The 21,956-nt window shown below is 37.7% G+C and overlaps 1 protein-coding gene across 7 annotated transcripts in view; it reads right to left on the bottom strand.

The window, feature by feature from the left end:
• CNTNAP4 (contactin associated protein family member 4) overlaps positions 1-21,956 on the bottom strand; it is a 262,365-nt gene that overhangs the window by 168,230 nt on the left and 72,179 nt on the right. For 6 of the 7 annotated variants that reach the window (XM_027119209.1, XM_027119212.1, XM_027119213.1 and 3 more), the window contains exon 3: positions 16,598-16,791. In XM_027119209.1, coding sequence (XP_026975010.1) covers positions 16,598-16,791 — 194 coding nt within the window. The remainder of the gene's footprint in view (positions 1-16,597; positions 16,792-21,956) is intronic. The other variant, XM_027119210.1, reaches the window with a different exon arrangement.

Below are 21,956 nucleotides of genomic sequence, written 5' to 3' on the forward strand. Positions count from 1 at the left end.
GAGCTTAATTAATTCATGTATTTATTCTAATCTAGGGATCAAAAATCTATTTCCAAAGTGACATACTGAAAAAAGGGTTTTTTACCTTTAAATTTCAGAGTGCAAAAAATGGAACTGCCATTACCGTAATAGCTTTGTAGCTCTTGGGACAATTTTCTGCAACTTTTCCACAAACTTGCTAAAATAAATACAAATTTTTTTTCCTGAAACTTATATTCCCCACTCACCCCCAGCTCATGATGACTCTGACATATTGTAATAAAGCCATTGCTCCCTGAGGATCTCTCTTTTCACTGCTCCAGCAATTTTTCTCTTCTCTCTCTCTCACTGAAAAAGAACCCTATTACTGAGCACTTAAAACATTCAAGGCTCCAAAAGGAAGACAACCTTTCAGTAGGAGAGATTAATAATAACAATAAGAAGCACAGAGGGAATATAGGGGTTCAAAGCTAGATAAAATTTTCATTTGCAGGATACCAATCAAATACGATTTCTTTTGAACTGCATGTCTCTGATTTACAGACACAGCTCTGCAGAAAATTTCCTAGTATTTGTGCTTCCTGTTTTCCTCCTTTTATCCTCACGGCTACTTCTGGACAAATGCCCTAACCCTTTTCTAAAGCACGGCTCCTCTAAATCGAGAATTATTCTTTATGAACATTTCTGAAAGGAGTAAGATGTAGATAACAATACAAAGAGAAAGTCTTAGACAATACCAACTCAGAGGCAGGACTCCTAAAGGCAATCGGGAATATGGATGGAAAAAACCAAACGGTTCAAGTCCTGGTTCTTATGGCTAGGAGTTCTTCTTTTACATACTTATACGAAATATCAGATGGATACCCTCATCTCAGTACACACACAGACCTCTGTATTGTAAACTGGTAGACACATCACCAGTTTACTGTATTTTGGATTTGAAGTAATCACAAAAGTGTTTCCTTTTACTATTACGTTTTTATTAACATCTATTCTAAACCACATTAGCAAAAAAGTATGGTGGTCCTATCTCCAGTCATGTTTACTATCTCCTTGGAATATCTCCTACCTCCTAGGAACTCAGTACACATAGCATGCATTTTAGCCGGTAGCACTTGGGTATTTCTGTCAAGCATAAAATTTGGAACAAAGGAAAACATGTAAGTATAGTGAAGGAGAATGAAAAATATATGAATGAGTTTGAAATTCAGTTGATGAAGGTTATACAAACCACGCAAAGTACTCCAGAAGCGCTTCTTGGAAATAACACTATGGAGGATGTCATTGGAAGTAAGACTCTAGAGATGAGTTGGTGACTACTGGAGAAGTCATGGGGCAGGCTGGACTACAAAGTAAGTGACTGAAAGGCCCTAAGTTGGAAGGGATGAAGCATGCCTCAGATAAATGAAGAGCATGACCCAGAAGAGAAGTGTGAAAATACAAGAAACCTTGGTGAATGTCCCAAGAGCGGCAATTAAGGGTCTGAAATTGGAGCTGTGGGACATGAGGAAGCAGCCAGTGAAATGTGCCAGATCTGGAGTTGGGTGGGGCCATCAGGTCTGCCAGCCAAGCAGAAACATTTCAGTAAGACAGGAGCGTGCTGTTTTCGTACAGCAAATGCGTGTAACAGCCCCATCCCAGAGGCAAAAACAAATGTGTATTAATCCAGACACACTCTTGTACCTGGTCCTCTGCAGTGAGCCCTGGACTCATCTTCAAAATGCCTGATGAGAAATAGAGCAATGCTACCTTTCCCACATAAAAAGCAAAACTATGCCCTGAACTACAATACATATTTTGATAAACAACAAAGGACTGATGCATAATTTATTATTTTTGTTCTCCTGCCTTAGAGTAGATGATGTGTAAAAAATGACACTAAACCAATGATTTAATCTACACCATGAATTCCTTTCCTTCAGTATATTTTGAAATACTGTTCTTTCCTAGCTTTGTATATTCATTGATATTGGGAGGAAAAAGAGCTAAACGTAAAAACTTTATAAATCTGGCTCAACTGAAAGGAATGAGTGATCACTCAGTAAGTATCAATACCTCAGTCTGTAAGAAGTTCGTAGAGGTGAGTTGTCCTTAGGAATATACCTTCTTAGGGCTGTGCTGGTCGTGTGCTTGTTTCACTTAGAACCATGAATCACTGTCTCCCTGCTCTGTTCTGAGACACAGGGGGCGCTGAGTGACAGAGGCTGAGAGTCCCAGGCCCCTGTGTTAGCAAGCTTCCTGCTGGGCACCAGAGAGAGCCTGACAGGTGAGGGGAAGGGAGGAGCCAGGATATTCCTCTCTGCTCTTGCTCTGCCGCAGGCAGCTTCTTGGTAGCAGCTGAGCCTCTTACAAGGCTCCTGCTCCCCCCATGGACCCGCCCTGCTTCCAGAATCCTCTATTGGGCAGCCTCGCCACGATTCTAGCACTATCTGGCCAATGTCAGCCACAAGCTCTGCAAAGACAACCTTCTCACTGTCCCTCCACTCTTAGAGTTATAGCATCTGCTTGCTGTTGCTAGGCTCTGAGCTGCTCACCACCTCACACGTGATTTGCTTTGATCTGCTTTTCCATCACCTGTAACCAATTTCCCAGAATGACTTTGCAGTTTCAGATGCCTGGAGTAATTTCTGATTTTCCGACTGAGTACTGACTCACAAACCAATTTAGTATCAGAACTATGGTGGTTTTCTATTCTATGATCAAAGATTAGATGACATGCTGCACATATAAGTGCCACCCAACCATTATATAAATATAAATGTATATTTAAACTACTAAAAGAAATATTAAAATAATATATGATGCTATATATTGATAACTCCCATAGGCTCGATACTATCAATAAATGTTACAACATAATGTCATATAAGTGGGAAATATCCATCATCTGTTTTTCTTAAAAATTCAATAATTGGATCATTTCCTATCCATTCCTCTCTGTTATCCTTTGTTTCTTTCACTCCCAGATTATCCCTTTTGAAACCTCATATAAATCCAATCTTTACCTGTGTTTTTAATAAATATATATTCCACCTATTGTCCCCATCTCTTTCTCTTCACTCCTTAAGATTTATTCTTTAGTATCAAATGACACTTCAATTCAAAATTTTACATTGGTTTTGGAATTCACACCAGAAATGGCCAGTGTATTTTTACATCATCTGTGTCTGATGGCCATACAGTATTCCACTGTGCAGAGGTAGTATAATTTACTTAAGCAAGTGACCTGTTCCCCGTGGATTGGATTGATATTACTTTACTACTATGGACAATGTTGCAACAAAGATTCTTGCATCCTTTTCTTCTGCACAGGGCAAGTGAACTTGCGGGATAAATCCCTGGTTTGAGTTGGGTTTTGGTGTAGATGATATATTTGGATAGATTTAAAGCATTAGCCAACATTGTTTTGATGGAGACACAGGGGGCGCTGAGTGACAGAGGCTGAGAGTCCCAGGCCCCTGTGTTAGCAAGCTTCCTGCTGGGCACCAGAGAGAGGCTGACAGGTGAGGGGAAGGGAGAAGCCCTTTAGTGTGTTCCTTCAACACACTAAAACATTCATTACCTTCATTACCATTCATTACCTTCATTACCTTCTAAAGAGTCTGTATCTATTTATTCTCCCATCAAGAGAGTATGGGAGTGTCTCTTTCCCCATGCCTCAGGGCAATGTTTCTCATGCTTTTAATCAGTTGAGTTCTCCTTCCAAATGTTGATTTCACACACATGATACTTGAACATATAGCATAGAGGATACTTAAACCAGATTACTGGGGGTCAAAATCTTGCCCTATCCAGGTGTGTGGCCTTGGGAAAATAATCTCATCATCCCTCCGTTTTCTTATACACGCTCTAGGCGTTATCATAGTACCTAAGTCACTGGATTGTGAAAATTAACTGAATATATATATATACATTAGTATAAATCAATATATAGTGCATGTAGAATAGTGGAATAGTGCCTGGCATATACTAAGTATTTAATAAGTATTCATTCTTCTTGTTTTTAAAATGCTTCTTTTAAAAATTCACTTTTAGTTTATTCTCATGTTAAACAGTAGTATCCATAATACACCATGGACCTGATGTAACAATTTTAAAAATTTTAAGAAAAGTCATTACAGTAAATGCATAACTATTAAAATTAAAGAAGATATTATTTTGTTATATACCACAATTTGGAAAATAATGTCTTAAATAACACTGTAGTTCCAAAATTCCCATTTCTTTCACTCTTTTAGGAAGTGTTGCATTTCTTCAATATTAAATTAGGTTGAAGACACTTTTACATATTTATATATCATGTTTTCCTTTCTATGAACTACCTGTTTGTATTCTGCCTACTTTTTAAAAAAATAAAGCCTTGTTTTTTTTGGTTTTTTTTAAATTAGTTAATTTATTTATTTATCTATTTTTGGCTGTGTTGGGTCTTCATTGCTGCACGCAGGTTTCCCCTAGTTGTGGCGAGCGGGTACTACTCTCTGTTGCAGCGCGCGGGCTTCATTGCAGTGGCTTCTCTTGTTGCGGAGCATGGACTCTAGGCACGCAGGCTTTGGTAGTTGTGGCACACAGACTCAGTAGTTGTGGCTCATGGGCTCTAGAGCGCAGGCTCAGTAGTTGCAGCGCACAGGCTTAGGTAATCCGCGGCATGTGGGATCTTCCCGGACCAGGGCTTAAACCCATGTCCCCTGCCTTGGCAGGCAGATTCTTAACCACTGCACCACCAGGGAAGTCTCCTAAAGCTTTGTTTTTTGTTACTAATTTTAAAGAATGTTTTGTACCTGTGCTAATAGAATTTTTCAGTGATGATTGATATGTTTTCTATTTGCACTGTCTAATATAGTAACCACTGGCTTAATATAGCTACTGAGCACTTAAAATGTGGCTAGTATGACTGAAAACCTTTACTTTCAATTTATTTCATTTTAATTAATTTAAATTTAAATAGCCCTATATAGCTAGTGGCTACCATACTGGACAGCATAGCCTTAAATATTAAGGAAATTGGATCTTTCCCATTAGAAGGACAGAGTTAACATCTGGCTTATAGCTTGTTATTTTAATTTTTTTTTTATTGAAGTATAGTTGATTTACAATGTGACCCAGTCTCTGCTGTACAGCAAAGTGACTCAGTTATACACATACATTCTTTTTCTCATATTCTTTTCCATTATGGTTTATCACAGGATACTGAATATAGTTCCCTGTGCTATACAGTAGGACCTTGTTGTTTACCCATCCTATATATAATAGTTTATATTTGCTAATCCCACACTCCCAGTCCTTCCTTCCCCAACCCCAGCTTTGTTTTTTAACCTAGCCTCGATCTTTAGTCAAATCCTTCTTGCAACACATACTCAAGAAATGTATAGGAGTACACTGGATCTAAGATGAATCAGCATCCTGCTGATTATGTTTTGTATTAAACTAAGAGTATGTACTTGATTGTCCAGTTTGCTTACTGAGTAATCTGATGGTTCCCATACTTTGCAGCAAACTGGAAAAACAGGATACTGCTTTTTAAATCCCAATACCTGGGTTCCCACCCCCATATATTATTTAATTGGCATGAATGCTGCCTGGGCATCAGAATTCAAATGGGCAGTAAAATTTGGGAACCACAGGCATAACTTGTAATCAGTGAGTAACCTGGGAATGATGAGATGCAGATGCACCAGAGAATGGGGCGGACACATATCTCTGAGGAGTTACATCATTAGCAAGGTATAAGAGCTGAAGTGCCCCTGGAGCTGATGGCTGTCCTGGTCTGTGGTAGTCCCACCCACTCAGTCTCCTCCATTGTGACCATGTTTATCCCAGTTCAAGTTGTTGGGATACTTAGAACCTGTTCAGCATAACTGAGCACCCATTATGCTGTTGCTTGTCCTTGATCCTTTTTGAAGCGTAAGTATACCTGTAGGTGAATGAAGTCTATTCAATCATAGGCAGTCTGAATATCAATCTTAACCCAAGACCACTGCTGCTAATAATCAAAGTGGGCATTGCCATCATTTAGGCTAGAAATATTTTCCAAAAATTTATACTTTTTCTTTTAATGTTGTTTATACTCTTTTTTTTCCATGAAGCTTTGAAAATATTATCCAATTTTTCACCTTTTCCCCTGTGGCATCTGGGTTTGGCTCTCTTGCTTAGAAAGACACACGCTTCCAATATTATATGTGTATCTATACATTGTCCTGAGAGTTCTTTTAATACTTTTGTTTGCATGTCTGTATTGTTTTTAAATATTCAAGTATAATCAAGTATCTATTTTGATATAAAAATGTTATTATTTATTTTTCTAGAAGCTATAGCTTACCAAGTTCCATATTGACTAATTTACATTCCCTCACATATTTTCATTGCTCTATCATAGGAAAATCCCTAAATGTATTTGGATTTGCTAATGGATGTTCTATTTTGTTCTTCCACTCTGTTTTAATGTGCAAGTATAAACATGTTTTAATTAACACAGATTTGTAAAATTTTCCTAATATGTAGATTCTCCTTACTACTGTTATTTTTGCTAACAGCTATTTTCTCATATTCACTATTTATATATGAAATTCAGAATGATTTCACTTTTCTTTTTTTTTTTTTTGCATTACACGGGCCTCTCACTGTTGTGGCCTCTCCCGTTGCGGAGCACAGGCTCCGGACCCGCAGGCTCAGCGGCCATGGATCATGGGCCCAGCCGCTCTGCGGCATGTGGGATCTTCCCAGACCGGGGCACGAACCCGTGTCCCCTGCATCGGCAGGTGGACTCTCAACCACTGCACCACCAGGGAAGCCCCTGATTTCACTTTTTTGAGTTATTTTAGGTAGAATGAATAGCTTCATAATATTGTTTTCTATTTCAAATAGACATGTCCTCATGTTTATTCATCTTCTTTTATGTCCTTTAGTAATATTCTAAATATTATTTTCATATATCTCTTATAATTCCTTTAAGCTTTTTCCTTGATATTTATTAATTTTTGGCTCTATTATAAGTGGACTATGTATTTCTTTTATATTATCTACCTAGTTATTTATATGTAGGAAGATAAATTACTGGTTTTAAAAATTAATTTATTGTTAGGCACATAATTTATTTAATTATCTTTTTAAAAATAGTAAGATGATTCACTTAGATTTTTAAGGAATTATTGTATCAATGCCAAATCACACCTCCTTTCTAGCTTTATATATTTTTCTAGTCTCTGATCTGACTGAATTATGTTTGATAAGTTTGAAAATTAAAAATGTAAAACAGGAAAGAGACACTCATGCATCAGTCTTTTAGAAGACCTAACTGATTGAGTCTTGAAGAGCAATAAAGAAACATTTCAAGATTAATTGATATTTATAGGACATTCCAGCCAAAAATAACAGAATACACTTTCTTCTCAAGTGCACATGGAACATTCTCCAGGATAGATCATATCCTGGGTCACAAATCAAGCCTTGGTAAATTGAAGAAAATTGAAATCGTATCAAGTATCTTTTCTGACCACAATGCTATGAGACTAGATATCAATTACAGGAAAAAATAAAAACACATGGAGGCTAAACAGTACAGGTAAAAAGTACAATCACATGGAGGCTAAACAATATACTACTAAATAACCAAGAGATCACTGAAGAAATCAAAGAGGAAATCAAAAAATACCTAGAAACAAATGACAGTGAACACATGACAACCCAAAACTTAAGGGATGCAGCAAAAGCAGTTTTAAGAGGGAAGTTTATAGCAATACAATCCTACCTCAAGAAACAAAAAAAATCTCAAATAAACAACATAAACTTACACCAAAAGCAATCAGAGAAAGAAGAAGAAGAACAACAACAAAAAGTTAGCAGAAGGAAAGAATCATAAAGATCAGATCAGAAAAAAATGAAAAATAAATGGAGGAAACAGTAGCTAAGATCAATAAAACTAAAAGCTGGTGCTTTGAGAAGATAAACAAAATTGATAAACCATTAGCCAGACTCATCAGGAAAAAAAGGGAGAAGACTCAAATCAATAGAATTAGAAATGAAAAAGGAGAAGTAACAACTGACACTGCAGAAATACAAAGGATCCTGAGAGACTACTACAAGCAACTATATGCCAATAAAATAGACAACCTGGAAGAAATGGACAAATTGTTAGAAAAGTACAACCTTCCAAGACTGAACCAGGAAGAAATAGGAAATATGAACAGACCAATCACAAGCACTGAAATTGAAACTGTAATTAAAAATCTTCCAACAAACAAAAGCCCAGGACCAGATGGCTTCACAGGTGAATTCTATCAAACATTCAGCAAAGAGTTAAAACCTATACTTCTCAAACTCTTCCAAAATACAGCAGAGGGAGGAACACTCCTAAACTCATTCTATGAGGCCACCATCACCCTGATACCAAAACCAGACAAAGATGTCACAAAAAGAAAACTGCAGGCAAGTATCACTGATGAACATAGATGCAAAAATCCTCAACAAAATACTAGCAAACAGAATCCAAGAGCACATTAAAAGGATCATACACCATGATCAAGTGGGGTTTATCCCAGAATGCAAGGATTCTTGAATATACACAGATCAATCAATGTGATACACCATATTAACAAACTGAAGGATAAAAACCAAATGATCATCTCAATAGATGCAAAAAAGCTTTTGACAAAATTCAGCACCCATTTATGATAAAAACTCTTCAGAAAGTGGGCATAGAGGGAACCTAACTCAACATAATAAAGGCTGTATATGACAAACCCACAGCCAACATCATTCTCAATGGTGAAAAATTGAAACCATTTCCTCTAAGATCAGGAACAAGACAAGGGTGCCCACTCTCACCACTATTATTCAACACAGTTTTGGAAGTTTTAGCCATGGCAGTCAGAGAAGAAAAAGAAATAAAAGGAATCCAAATCAGCAAAGAAGTAAAACTGTCACTGTTTGCAGATGACATGACATTATACATAGAGAATCCTAAAGACGCCACCAGAAAACTACTAGAGCTCATCAATGAATTTGGTAAAGTAGCAGGATACAAAATTAATGCAGAGAAATCTCTTGCATTCCTGTACACTAACAATGAAAAATCTGAAAGTGAAATTAAGGAAACACTCCCATTAATCATTGCAACAAAAATAAAATACCTAGGAATAAACCTACCTAAGGAGACAAAAGACCTGTATGCAAAAAACTATAAGGCGCTGATGAAAGTAATTAAAGATGATACAAACAGATGGAGAGATAACACGTTCTTGGGTTGGAAGAATCAACATTGTGAAAATGACTACATTACACAAAGCAATCTACAGATTCAATGCAATCCCTATCAAACTACCAATGGCATTTTTCACAGAACTAGAACAAAAAAATTCACAATTTGTAATGGAAGCACAAGAGACCCCGAATAGTCAAAGCAATCTTGAGATAGAAAAACAGAGCTGGAGGAATCAGGCTCCCTGACTTCAGACCATACTACAAAGCTACAGTAATCAAGACATTATGGTACTGGCACAAAAACAGAAATATAGATCAATGGAACAGGATAGAAAGCCCAGAGATAAACCCACACACATATGGTCACCTTATCTTTGACAAAGGAGGCAAGAATATACAATGGAGAAAAGACAGCTTCTTCAATAAGTGGTGCTGGGAAAACTGGACAGCTACATGTAAAAGAATGAAATTAGAACACTCCCTAACACCATACACAAAAATAAACTCAAAATGGATTAAAAACCTAAATATAAGTCCAGACACTATAAAGCTCTTAGAGAAAAACACAGGCAGAACACTCTATGACATAAATCACAGCAAGACCCTTTTTTGACCCACCTTCTAGAGTAATGGAAATAAAAAGAAAAATAAACAAATCGGACCTAATGAAACTTAAAAGCTTTTGCACAGCAAAGGAAAACATAAACAAGATGAAAAGACAGCCCTCAGAATGGGAGAAAATATTTGCAAATGAAGCAACTGACAAAGGATTAATCTCCAAAATTTACAAGCAGCTCATGCAGCTGAATAGCAAAAAAACAAACAACCCAATCCAAAAATGGGCAGAAGACCTAAATAGACATTTCTCCAAAGAAGATAAGCAGATTGCCAACAAACACATGAAAGGATGCTTAAAATCACTAATCATTAGAGAAATGCAAATCAAACCACAATAAGGTATCACCTCACACCTGTCAGAATGGCCATCATCAAAAAATCTACAAACAATAAATGCTGGAGAGGGTGTGGAGAAAAGGGAACCCTCTTGCACTGTTGGTAGGAATGTAAATTGATACTGCCACTATGGAGAACAGTATGGAGGTTCCCTAAAAAACTAAAAATAGTATTACCATATGACCCAGCAATCCCACTACTGGGCATATATCCTAAGAAAACCATAATTCAGAAAGAGACATGTACCACAATGTTCACTGCAGCACTATTTACAATAGCCAGGACATGGAAGCAACCTAAGTGTCCACCGACAGATGAATGGATAAAGAAGATGTGGCACATATATACAATGGCATATCACTCAGCCATTAAAAGAAACGAAATTGAGTTATTTGTAGTGAGGTGGATGGACATAGAGTCTGTCATACGGAGTGAAGTCAGAAAGAGAAAAACAAATACAGTATGCTAACACATATATATGGTTCTAAAAGAAAAATGGTTCTGCTGACCTTGCGGCAAGACAGGAATAAAGATGCAGATGTAGAGAATGGACTTGAGGACACAGGGATGGGGAAGGGTAAGCTGGGATGAAGTGAGAGAGTGGCATGGACATATCTACACTACCAAATGTAAAATAGACAGCTAGTGGGAAGCAGCCGCATAGCACAGGGAGATCAGCTCGGTGCTTTGTGACCACCTAGAGGGGTGGGATAGGGAGGGTGGGAGGGAGGCTCAAGAGGGAGGGGATATATGTATGCATACAGTTGATTCACTTTGCTATACAGCAGAAACACAACACTGTAAAGCAATTATACTCCAATAAAGATGTAAAAACGAAAAAAAAGAAACATTTCAAAAGGACAAAATTGCTTCCCAGAGAGAGGATCTCCACATATATGGAGTGGGGAATGAGAAAAGTTAGAAGCAGACATCTAAAACACTCATCACAGCAAGAAAGGAGAAAAGAGGGTGATGTTGGTCACTGAACTGTCACACGGTAGAATGTGAGATACAAGTTGTAAAGTGTTTTTCAAACGTGCCATCCTCTGGTTGATGACTTGAGAATCATCTGGACGTGACTGTGCACTCTGAAGAGGGCACCAAATCAAATCTCCTGCTAACTCTAATCACGCTCTTCAAATTACTTTTATTTTGCTGGCCTAGGGACAGATCAATTGGAAGAATGTGAAGCAACATTACCATTTATCTTATATCACTGTATATATGTTTCCACAACTCATAGGAGTTCATATACATTTTTGTATATTACATATTGATGTAAAGTTCCAGTATACATGTGCCCAAGAAGTTTATGAGAAGGGACTGACATAACATGTTACAGAATGAGCACAGATGCGAGGAGGTGAAATAAACCACGCTGCTTGATAGAGAAGGCGCCTAGCAAACCGTTCTGATTCATGATTGATGTCACATTAAAAACCTCAATGCAGCCACCTTTAACCATGCACTCCTAGGTTCATCATTTTCAAAAGGGTGGAGAACTTACAGTTAAATAGAAATGTAAATAGGAGATTCCCTGTGGATAAAGGCTAATAAAATAGACTTCCAATAAAAACATCCTTTTGGCACTCAAGTAGAGGCAGTGTTGAAAGGCTGAAGCAGCTTAAGGCACCCTCCAGGCATCTGCCCAAGTACTGAGCCAAGAACTGCAAAGTATTATGCTTGATGACTTGACATGCTGACATACACAGCATCAGCACTGTTACACTTTATATCAACACACATGACTTCTGAAGGCTTAGAATACTAGAATAGCACAGGGAAAGGTCTAGGAAGGTGCACCTCACAAGGCGAGGAGTCCACCAGTCTTACCACACACCTCCCACTTGTATTTCTGCCTCCTTGGGTTTCCTGTTAAATGCCCTCAGTCACCTATTTATTTGACTGGAGATAAATACATGTTAAAATATTTGCAGGTGGTGCTTCTGCCCTGTTTGGCTTATGGAGTTGACAACTCAATCATTCACAGTGATAATAATGCTGTGAATATTTTGTGACAGGTGATGCTTATGTCTAATTGACCATAGTTATCATAGGGGCTCCGTGTCTTTCACCAGCCAAACCCAGAACCATGACACTCAACACTTCTAATTAAAAAATAGTTATACTAACTTCAGAAATATGCTAATATGAAAGTATGGGTTTTTTGTTTGAAAAATCAGATACAATTGAAATCCAGAGGGAGGATATATGTATATGTATAGCTGATTCACTTTGTTATACAGCAGAAACTAACACACCATTGTAAACCAAGTATACTCCTATAAAGATGTTAAAAAAAATAGCACCTGACACATTAAAAAAAAGTAAACTATCGTGCATAACAATCATATTTACTTAAATAATTCATAAAATGAGTACCATCCCATTCCTTGCCCTTATAGTCTGCAGTGTAAAAGAAGCTTGAGCATATATCAGAGAGAATTTGTATAGTTCGGCTGTAAAGTTCCTGCACATGTTGATTTGCTTAAAATAATTTCTAAGATGTTCGTTTCATGAAGTTTCAGCAATTGTTCTTAGATGAGTGAAAATTATACCTTACATTTCCTTTTCCAATCATTTACAGTAAACTGGCTGAAAAGTCTTTTGATCATGGATGTTGAGAGAATTTATTTTGTCTTCACTTTGAGAGGAACAATTTCAGTAGCTTGCATTTCTAAGTTTTTGTAAAATATTTATATGCTATCTAGTAGAGTACTTTGTATAAATTACATTTGTGAGCACTGGACTATAAATTTTATTCCAAAGAATAATTTCTAAAAATATCATATATCTCTCAAGTTTACAGTTCTATTAAATATATGCATGGCCACATAGATAACAGAACATTTTGCCTTTCTTTTTAAAGATTATTTTTAAAAAGCAGCAGGGCATTTGAGTAATTCTTTCAGGTATATAGAAATCACTGTTCTCTCTAGTGCTTGAAGAGGAATAAATAAAGGAAGAATGAGGAATCCTCACGGCAGCATTTCCATCCATATCGATGGGTTTTATTTTATTTGTCTCTAAACTTGTAACAACTGCCTTTTCTTCCTGTTTCCATCACATACTCGTATAATGCCTTAGCTGTTTCCTAACTCTCTTTCACAGATTTATTTGTATCATCTGGAGCAGACTGTGAAGCTCTGAAAGAAAACTGGCAAGTTTTATATAATCTGGATACATCCCATAATATCTAGAAAAACTGGGCAAAAAAAAATAAAGTCAGGAAACACATTTGTAAAATGTGACAAAGGGTTAAATTCTTTACTATGAACATCAATTAAAAATTGTTCTTTGGCTAAAAATAAAAACCAAAAAACAAATTAAAGTGATCTGTGTTATACCAGGTGAAAATGTCAAGAGCCAGGGCACAATTCGCTGTGTTTCACTTTTCCTGCGTTGGCAATTACAGATTCACAGAGAGGGAGCTTCCCTCAGAGTGAGACCTGAGTAACTGTGGGGTAGAAATAGAACTATTAGCCTATCTGGGATGAACAGGTAGCATGAGAGAGAGAGAGAGAGAGAGAGAGAGAGAGAGAGAGAGTGTGTGTGTGTGTCTACTTTATCAACAAAGTCTGAAGATTTGAGGCTGTTTTACCTACACCATAACCTTACCCGTTTTATGTGTGGCCATGGCACCAGCTGCACCAAGTCTCAATTCTGATCTTGACATTCATCTACTTTCTTTACCATATTCAAAATTATAGTCCGGTCCTTACCAAACTTGATAGTCCATTCCGACCACAGTCTCACTGGTTACTACATGGGAAACCATATCTCTGGATAATGCCAATGTCCGTTCTTTTGTTCACACTTTTCCAGCTTCATGGAATTGCTTCCTTAATCCTTCCATAATCTAAGTTTTAATGCTTTTTTCAAGACCCATGTAAGCCCTGCTTTTTTTGACAAATTCATTCTACAGTGATCTCCATATTCTGTCAATTTCCAAAGCCCTAGGAGTCTGTACCACACATTTGCACGCTCCTCTGACTCACTCTTTGGTTTGTTCTGATGTTTTTTATCTTTTCAACAACATTAACCCTTTTTTTATTAGCATCTTTATTGGAGTATAATTGCTTTACAATGGTGTGTTAGTTTCTGCTTTATAACAAAGTGAATCAGCTATACATATACATATAACCCCATATCTCTTCCCGCTTGCGTCTCCCTCCCTCCCACCCTCCCTATCCCACCCCTCCAGGTGGTCACAAAGCACCGAGCTGATCTCCCTGTGCTATGCGGCTGCTTCCCACTAGCTAGCTATTTTACATTTGGTCGTGTATATATGTCCATGCCTCTCTCTCGCTTTGAGCTCTTTTAATACAGAATTTCGTACAAAGTTAGGCACTGATTAGGAGATCAATGTATTCAAATCTATTCATTGATTGATTTTTTTTCACTAATTTACTCAACAAGTGATGTGCCACACTGGGTGTTGAGTGCTGGAAATGCAAAGATGAGAAAGATAAACCTTTTCCCATGAAAAAGTTCAAAATGTATAGGGGAGAGAGAAATGTAGCCTTCTAACTCTAAAGTACATTAATCTGGTACCATATAAATGTACTAAAAGGAGGAGTTGATGGGTGGAGGAAGGGGTCACTTTTAGTTGTGTGATCATGAAAGTATCCTACAAGAAAGAGCATTTCATTTATTGGTTCATTCACTCTTTCCCTCATTCATTCATTCATTCAACAAACATTTAGTAATTGCAGGCAACATGCCAGGTACTGTTAAGATTGGGGATACTGGGATGACAGGTTGGAAGGTAGAGCCTCTATTTCCAGGGTGCTCACACGCCAAAGGGGAAAACAATGAGTAAACCAACAAATGATAGCACAGTCTAAAAAACAATGTTACCTAGCCAGGTAATTGTGATCGATGCCATTTGTCTTTACATTGATTGGTTTGGACTAGTGAAGGATATCATTCACGTCACTATTGCACCCTGAGCACCTCACCTTTAATAAGTGAAAAAGACAAATAGCACTATCTAGGTTTCGCTTTCCTCAAGCTTGAACCACGAAAAACAATTAATTGTCATAGTTAATATTAAAAATTTTTTTAAAATATCAAAAACATACATCTTACTTAACACAGCTAAATATTAGCACGAATTAGCCGCCATTTATCTAGTTTAAAATCCAATGCTTATTGCGAAAAAAAGAGTAAAAGATAACCCAGACACCTAGTTAAGATAAATACCTCATTAAGCTTTCATTGCTATTGGTTCATAATTACTGTTTATTTTATCCCTACTTTGAATGGTTTTCATGGAACTAATTCAACCATAATATCCAATTTTTCTCGCTCTTATACAGAACTTCAACTTGCTTTGGATTTTAATGCAGGTTTTCTTAAAAATGCTTATAGAAAACTTCTTCCAGCCTGACTGCTGTCCTTGCTTGAGAACGAGCAGGGCTACATCTTCTCAATTCAATTTACATCAATAAACATGCACTGGATGACCACCAAGTACTTTAGAGATAAAAAGGTGAGTAAATCACAGTCCATTTCTTCAACGACTGTATCATGTATAACGGACTTCTAGGAAGTTTCAAAAGAGAGGCCATTGACTGATCAAACAGAATTACCATTATGTGCCCAGATAGGCCTCCAAATTATCTGTGTGCCAAGAATGAGGCTTCATTAAGTTACTCATTTTCTCTGGTTCCAGCAGCTCAGTCAGAGGAAAATTAAAAACCAAAAAAAACACAGTTCTTTGATTGCAGTATGTTGTCCCTGGCCCCCATAAGATCCAAACCAATACTTTTCTACACTAAAAAAAGAAATCCTTTCATCACCACCAAGCAAACTTCCTTTAGCTTCCCTCTTCCACTGGGTGTTTATATACCGTCAGTCAACTACAAATACCACCCACTTTATTACAAACGGCCTCCTTGTCAGTCTCCCTTACAGGAGCTGTGCCCTGTCCACAAAACACAGCATCTTACACACTTGAAAGACTAGAGAATGGTTTATATATAAATCATATATGTGTGTGTATATATAAAATACATATATAAATATTCCAAATATTATACATAAAAACCTCCATATACTAGAGAGATTAATCCATAAATCTCAGTCATCAGAAGAAATAAAAGCAATAAATTCTTTTCAACAATCTTAAAGACAATGCAAAACTACTATGTTATTGAACAAAACTTAAAATGTTTTTATATAGGTTTAGTTTCTTTCTTTAACTTCCACACTATTTAGTGCACTAATGAGATTTTTTTTCAATTTCTGAGGACTCTGCGAAATAAGTTTACCTTTAGTATTTTCATAAATTAAACCATAAAATGTATTAGAAAATGAATAGTAATACATTTTCTCTTGAAAAATGTTTTCTAAGTAATTCTGAAGATTCTGTTTCTAAACTTAGTTTAAGAGATTCATAAACAGCATGTAGGGATGACTCTACTTCTCTCTCTGAGAGGCTATGAATTCTGTTGAAGAAACATACCCAGATACTGTCCTCTTGTCGATACTGTTTCCAGTTCCTGCCACTGTCACTGAACATTAGGAGGTAGCTGGTCACCCAGTTGGAGCTCCCATATCCCCCTTGGGTGGCCACAGCGGTGATCTCCATTCTCTCTCCAAGGTCAATCTGCAACCACTGGTATTTGTTTGACACAAGTGGAGACCAGCCACCAGCTCCTTTTGTGAAAAGAGAAAAAGGAGAAATGAGCAAAGAATTCGTTAAAAATCTGTTAGTGAACTATCAATCCCAGTAAGACTGTTCCTCTATGGAACTTAAGAAAGTCAAGGGGCTTCCCTTGTGGCGCAGTGGTTGAGAGTCAGCCTGCCGATGCAGGGGACACGGGTTCGTGCCCCGGTCCGGGAAGATCCCACATGCCGCGGAGCAGCTGGGCCCATGAGCCATGGCCGCTGAGCCTGCACGTCCGGAGCCTGTGCTCCGCAACTGGAGAGGCCACAACAGCGAGAGGCCCGCGTACCGCAAAAAAAAAAAAGTCAAATTTCCAAACTACGAAACTTTCCATAATGCTTGAAAAATATAGAGAAACAAGAATGTAATGTAAATGGATGGAGCCGATGTTAATTATGTTCATTTCTAGGCGTTTCAACCATCTGACACTGGGAGAGTTAACTGAATGACGTTAAACTCACTGAATGTTTAAACCACTTAATTTGACAGGCAGACATCCACGTCAACACTTGGAACTGGCATGTTTACTGCCCACATGCATGACTGTGTAATGATTTGGCCTTACACCCCTTTGCCCAGAACTTGATTTACCTTCACACTATGGTGGAACTAGAAGACTACCTTTGATGTCTGATCATGTTTAGACTCCTTAGAGCAAGAAGTACAGCATTAAGCCCGGGAATACAAAGATGGCCAAGGGACAGTTCCTGCCTTCACCGTGTTTACAGTCTTATGGGAGGAAAAGACGTTGAAAAGCATATTTGAAACACAACATGAAAAGTGTTAATGGTGAGGCAGGTGCAGGGAATAATAACACAGTAAATAATGGAGAGTTCAATCCAGTGATAACTGGCTTGCAACAGCGTGTGAGAGACCATTACATTTTCAGCAATTTTGCAAGATGATTGTTAAAGATAGCCATCTTTGCAGTTGGCCATGGTGGGAGTATTTAAACCACGAAAATTGGCCAACTCTGCAAATCAGTACCCACTCCCACCCCAGCCAGTTTACCAACACATCACTAGTTGTATCCTATCTGGGAAGGGGGGTGGTGGGTGAGAGGACAGTGGATAGGAGAGCCATGGTAAATTGTGTTTGAGCACTCAGAAGTGAAAACAGAAGTCTGTTGTATATTCAAGGAAATATGGTTAGAACAGAATTTATTGTGTTTTGTTTTATCCAAATGCACACCAGAAAATTACAGACATGATTACCTAGTGTATGTCTTGTTAAGACGTTTCATTCTTCCAGTTTACTATAATAGTGCTTTATTTGAGGAATTTATTTAAGTAATACTGACATTGCTGACTGTGTAAGTATTATGTAGTCACTGTAAAAAACATGAAATAGGGTTTATCCCATTCTTGAATCCATAATTGTCTACTATTCAATATATATTAAAATGCAGTATCTGTTACATAACGTACCATGTAAGAATATTAGTACATGTTTTCTTTTCCCCATTCTTTTGCCATCCACCTTGAGGCTCTGATAATAACTTCTGACAGTTCAGATAGAGATTACCATAAATTTATATACAGTTTTTATTCAAGCATTATTCTTGACATCCATGCCCTGTTTTATGAACGTTGAGTCAGGCACTAATAGAAAGAGATGCCCAATTTTGCTATTACGGTAAGGCACATATCTTTGTGAGACCTAAAGGGACACATCTGTATTAACGACTGCTTTAATAAGATTTAAAAACCCTTCTGATGGCAGATACAATACAGTGACACTCTGAGAGATAAAAAGCAGAACTCTGTGTTACTTACAGCTTCAAAGAAGAGAAGACTGCAAGGAAGGGCCATAGAGGGAAATGCCACCACAGAAAGGGTGGCAAGTTGAAGCCGTAGATGGCAGTTCACGTATGGCAAGTGAGGTGGGGTAAGCTAAGTTCTGTGAGCTCCAGGGAAGAGGGGCTGTGTCCGGGTGTCTGGGCCTGGCTCCAGGATGATCAGGGTTGATGCATAGTGGCCACAGAGGGTGTGAGTGCAATAAAAGAAGGGGTTGCGTTTGGACATAATCAGCTGCTCAAGACCAGCTTCTAGTCAGGGCCTCAAACTGAGTTAAGACAGCATTTTTTTTAAGTATTATATTCTAACAGTCTCCTCCCTTGACAGCATCACACTAACTCCTGATTGTATTCGGGTATGAGTCCCGAGATTTCTTACTACATTGTCTTTAGAACTACAGAATTTTTTTCAAATTTCCTTCTTTCTTGGAGGGAATCATTGTTCAAAAGTGTCTTCCACTTTGTACATCAAAAGTACAATGCTCTCCTTATTGATCCAAAATATTGATACATTGTGCAATTTTTATTGGTGTGTTTTTACTTTTCATTTTCTCTGTAGTTGCCCCTGAAGAACCCGTGGTTTTGGCTAGTGACCTGGATGAGTGGAGTTCTCTTGGTCACCAATACCATCTATCATGTTTAGGTTAGAGTGAAAAATTCTTGTATTTTAAGTAAGAGGGCTTATTGGGTAAACATGGGCCCTGGCTGCATTTTGGGTGTCTTGGGGTCACTGACCTAGCATGGCTTTGCTGTCCACAAAGGGCACTGCTCATGCAGCCTGTCTGCAGAGCAACAAGAGGCACAGTGCTCTTAACTAGGACACAGCAGTGTCCCCCATATTGTTATGATATATAAATGGGAATCAGCGGTTCCCAATGGATGTAGAAAAGACAGTAGCAATAGGGGTTGGGGAATCTCAGGATTTGGCTACCTGACAGTAGGGTCAACCTTCCTCTCTAGAGTTAACAATAGACCATGTCTTTGAAGTATGGGTACATGATGGGAGTGGTGAGTGGGTAAAAACTTCCCTCTACTGTCCTATCTAATTTTACAATTCTGCCTCAGGGCCTAACAAAAGTTTGCAAGCTGAAAGTCTTCCAGGGTCTGATGTTCACCAAGCATCCTTGGTCCATCAGCAGCATAGCTGCATATGTGTTACAACTGCCTATCCCTCTGCATTTTTATCATTTTTTGCATAGAAAAGTTGGAAAAGAATGAATGAAGTGCCCCCAGCCAGCCGTCATCTTTACCTGGAATTTCTATGTTTGGAATTTTATCTACATCACCTTATACCTTTGAGAAAATACTGAGTTATTTTGTTTCTTGCTCTTTCTAGTTAATTTTAATGGTCTAAAGTCAGTAATGAGAACACATTTTTAATACAGAATTGCATAATGTTTCTGTGGCACTTTGACATTCCTTTATAGATCAGTATTTAAAACATGAACACATGAGGGAAGCACAGTGGAAAAAAAAATAGAATCAGCGTAAGTCTAGTGAGTTAAGATTGGATCATCAGTTCTCATCAGGAGCAAGAGGAACCTCTCACTGACCGCTCCCTCTTCCGGCATCACTCACCATTACAGCTGCACTGTAACCAACTTGAAACATCTGCAATTAAATGGCCTTGAGCATTTCGATTTCTCACCTGTGGCGAAAAGGTACCACTGATATGCTAAATCAAGTGATACCATTAACGAGGTACACCAGTAAAGTAATGGAGATTCAGATGCTCCTAGGCTTTACCAAGTAATTTCAGCAAGATAAGTCAGCCATAGGGAATCCAGAGATTCCTACAGGGTTTTAAACTGTGTGGCTGTATAGACACACGTGGTATAAGTGTGTGATGGAGTGTTATGATTGTTCTAATTTTAAAACAAATGTTGAATAGTGATATGGAAAATGCAAATATACAGATATAGATAAATAGACATGGATATAGAACTCAGCACACTTTGGTAGTGCCAGCCTATGATGACATGTAGGGACAATAGTGACATGAAATGAAAACGTGGCTGCAGTTGAGGTTAAGCTACCCCAGGCGTAGGGTCACCGCCAAACCACCTAGCCTTCTGGAGACATCATATCGTTTACTTTTTGAAACATCATATGTTTCAAACATTTTTAAACATCATATGTTTACTTTTTGAATGGAGAAAATGATGGCTAACTCCAGCAAGTTGTTAACCCTGAAGTACTACAAAATGAAATATAGTGAACTTTTAAAATTTACTAACTAAAATTTTCAGCTGGTGGTCAAGTATTATTTGTCCTTAATGATGCTTTTAATATGCCGATAGAGTCAACATCATGGTAGGACAACGTGAGACGAATGACCATCTTCCCATAACCCCATCTATTCCATGGTTACTGACACTTCATCCACAAGACAGTCTTATCCCTCCATTTCATTTTTTCCCCATATCGCAGCCCTCCTTCCCCTATTCCACCCTTCTTTTTCTCCTGCCTTGGCCTCATTACTGAGACTTGGCATAATAAAATGTCATAAATTTATTCAAACAGAAACATTTCTTGCATCTTCATATCACAGCCTGAAAACTCACACTTAAAAGCCCTCTACCTATTGATGAGACTTTTACACTAAGCATTGTAGTACTGCTATGAGATTTAAATTTAAAAAGCATAATAAGTGCCTACTGATTCTCTCACAGACAGCAAGCACGTGAGTATATGGTGGTTGTTACGTTTTGAATTATAAAACAATTATTATTGCTATGGACTCCAAAGAGTTACCATCACAGTAAAGTTGAGCTCTGGAAAAATTTAGTTACTGAATGACCACAAAACACAGCATCTCTTGTATCTGTTGCCTACTACTTTTAAACATCAGGTTCCTCAGGAACTGGCTTCTGTAACACATGTTGCTATGAACTGTCAGGAAAAAAAAGCAAACTAAAATTTATCTGGTGCCTACTGTATGCTAAGTACTCTACTAGAAATTTTATGTACCATATTAAACTTAATTATTAAAATTATCTAGTGAGATGAAATATATTTTAACATGTCTTCTTTTCAAATGAAACTTTTAAAAAAGAGATTCACAGAAGCTAAGTAAAATTTCCCAAAATTTTAGTATAGATGAGAAATTATTTTTTAATGATTTTAATGTTAGGATCTCATTTAAGAAATCTCCTCCTTTTTCATTCTTTAACCTTGAAATAATTATACAACTACCATTGCCCCAGAGTGGTATATTTTATCCCAAGAATAAATTCAAATAATAGATTGTGTTATTTAAGTATAACTAGGTAACTGGCTGATACGTTTAAAACCCTTATGTCCTTTCTAGTAGGTGGCACCAATACCCTTATGTCCTTTCTAGTAAGTGGCACCAATACC

Source organism: Aethalodelphis obliquidens, unplaced genomic scaffold, assembly GCF_003676395.1.
Source record: "Aethalodelphis obliquidens isolate GAN/ISIS:26980383/991018 unplaced genomic scaffold, ASM367639v1 scaffold20, whole genome shotgun sequence".
NCBI classification, from domain to species: domain Eukaryota; kingdom Metazoa; phylum Chordata; class Mammalia; order Artiodactyla; family Delphinidae; genus Aethalodelphis; species Aethalodelphis obliquidens.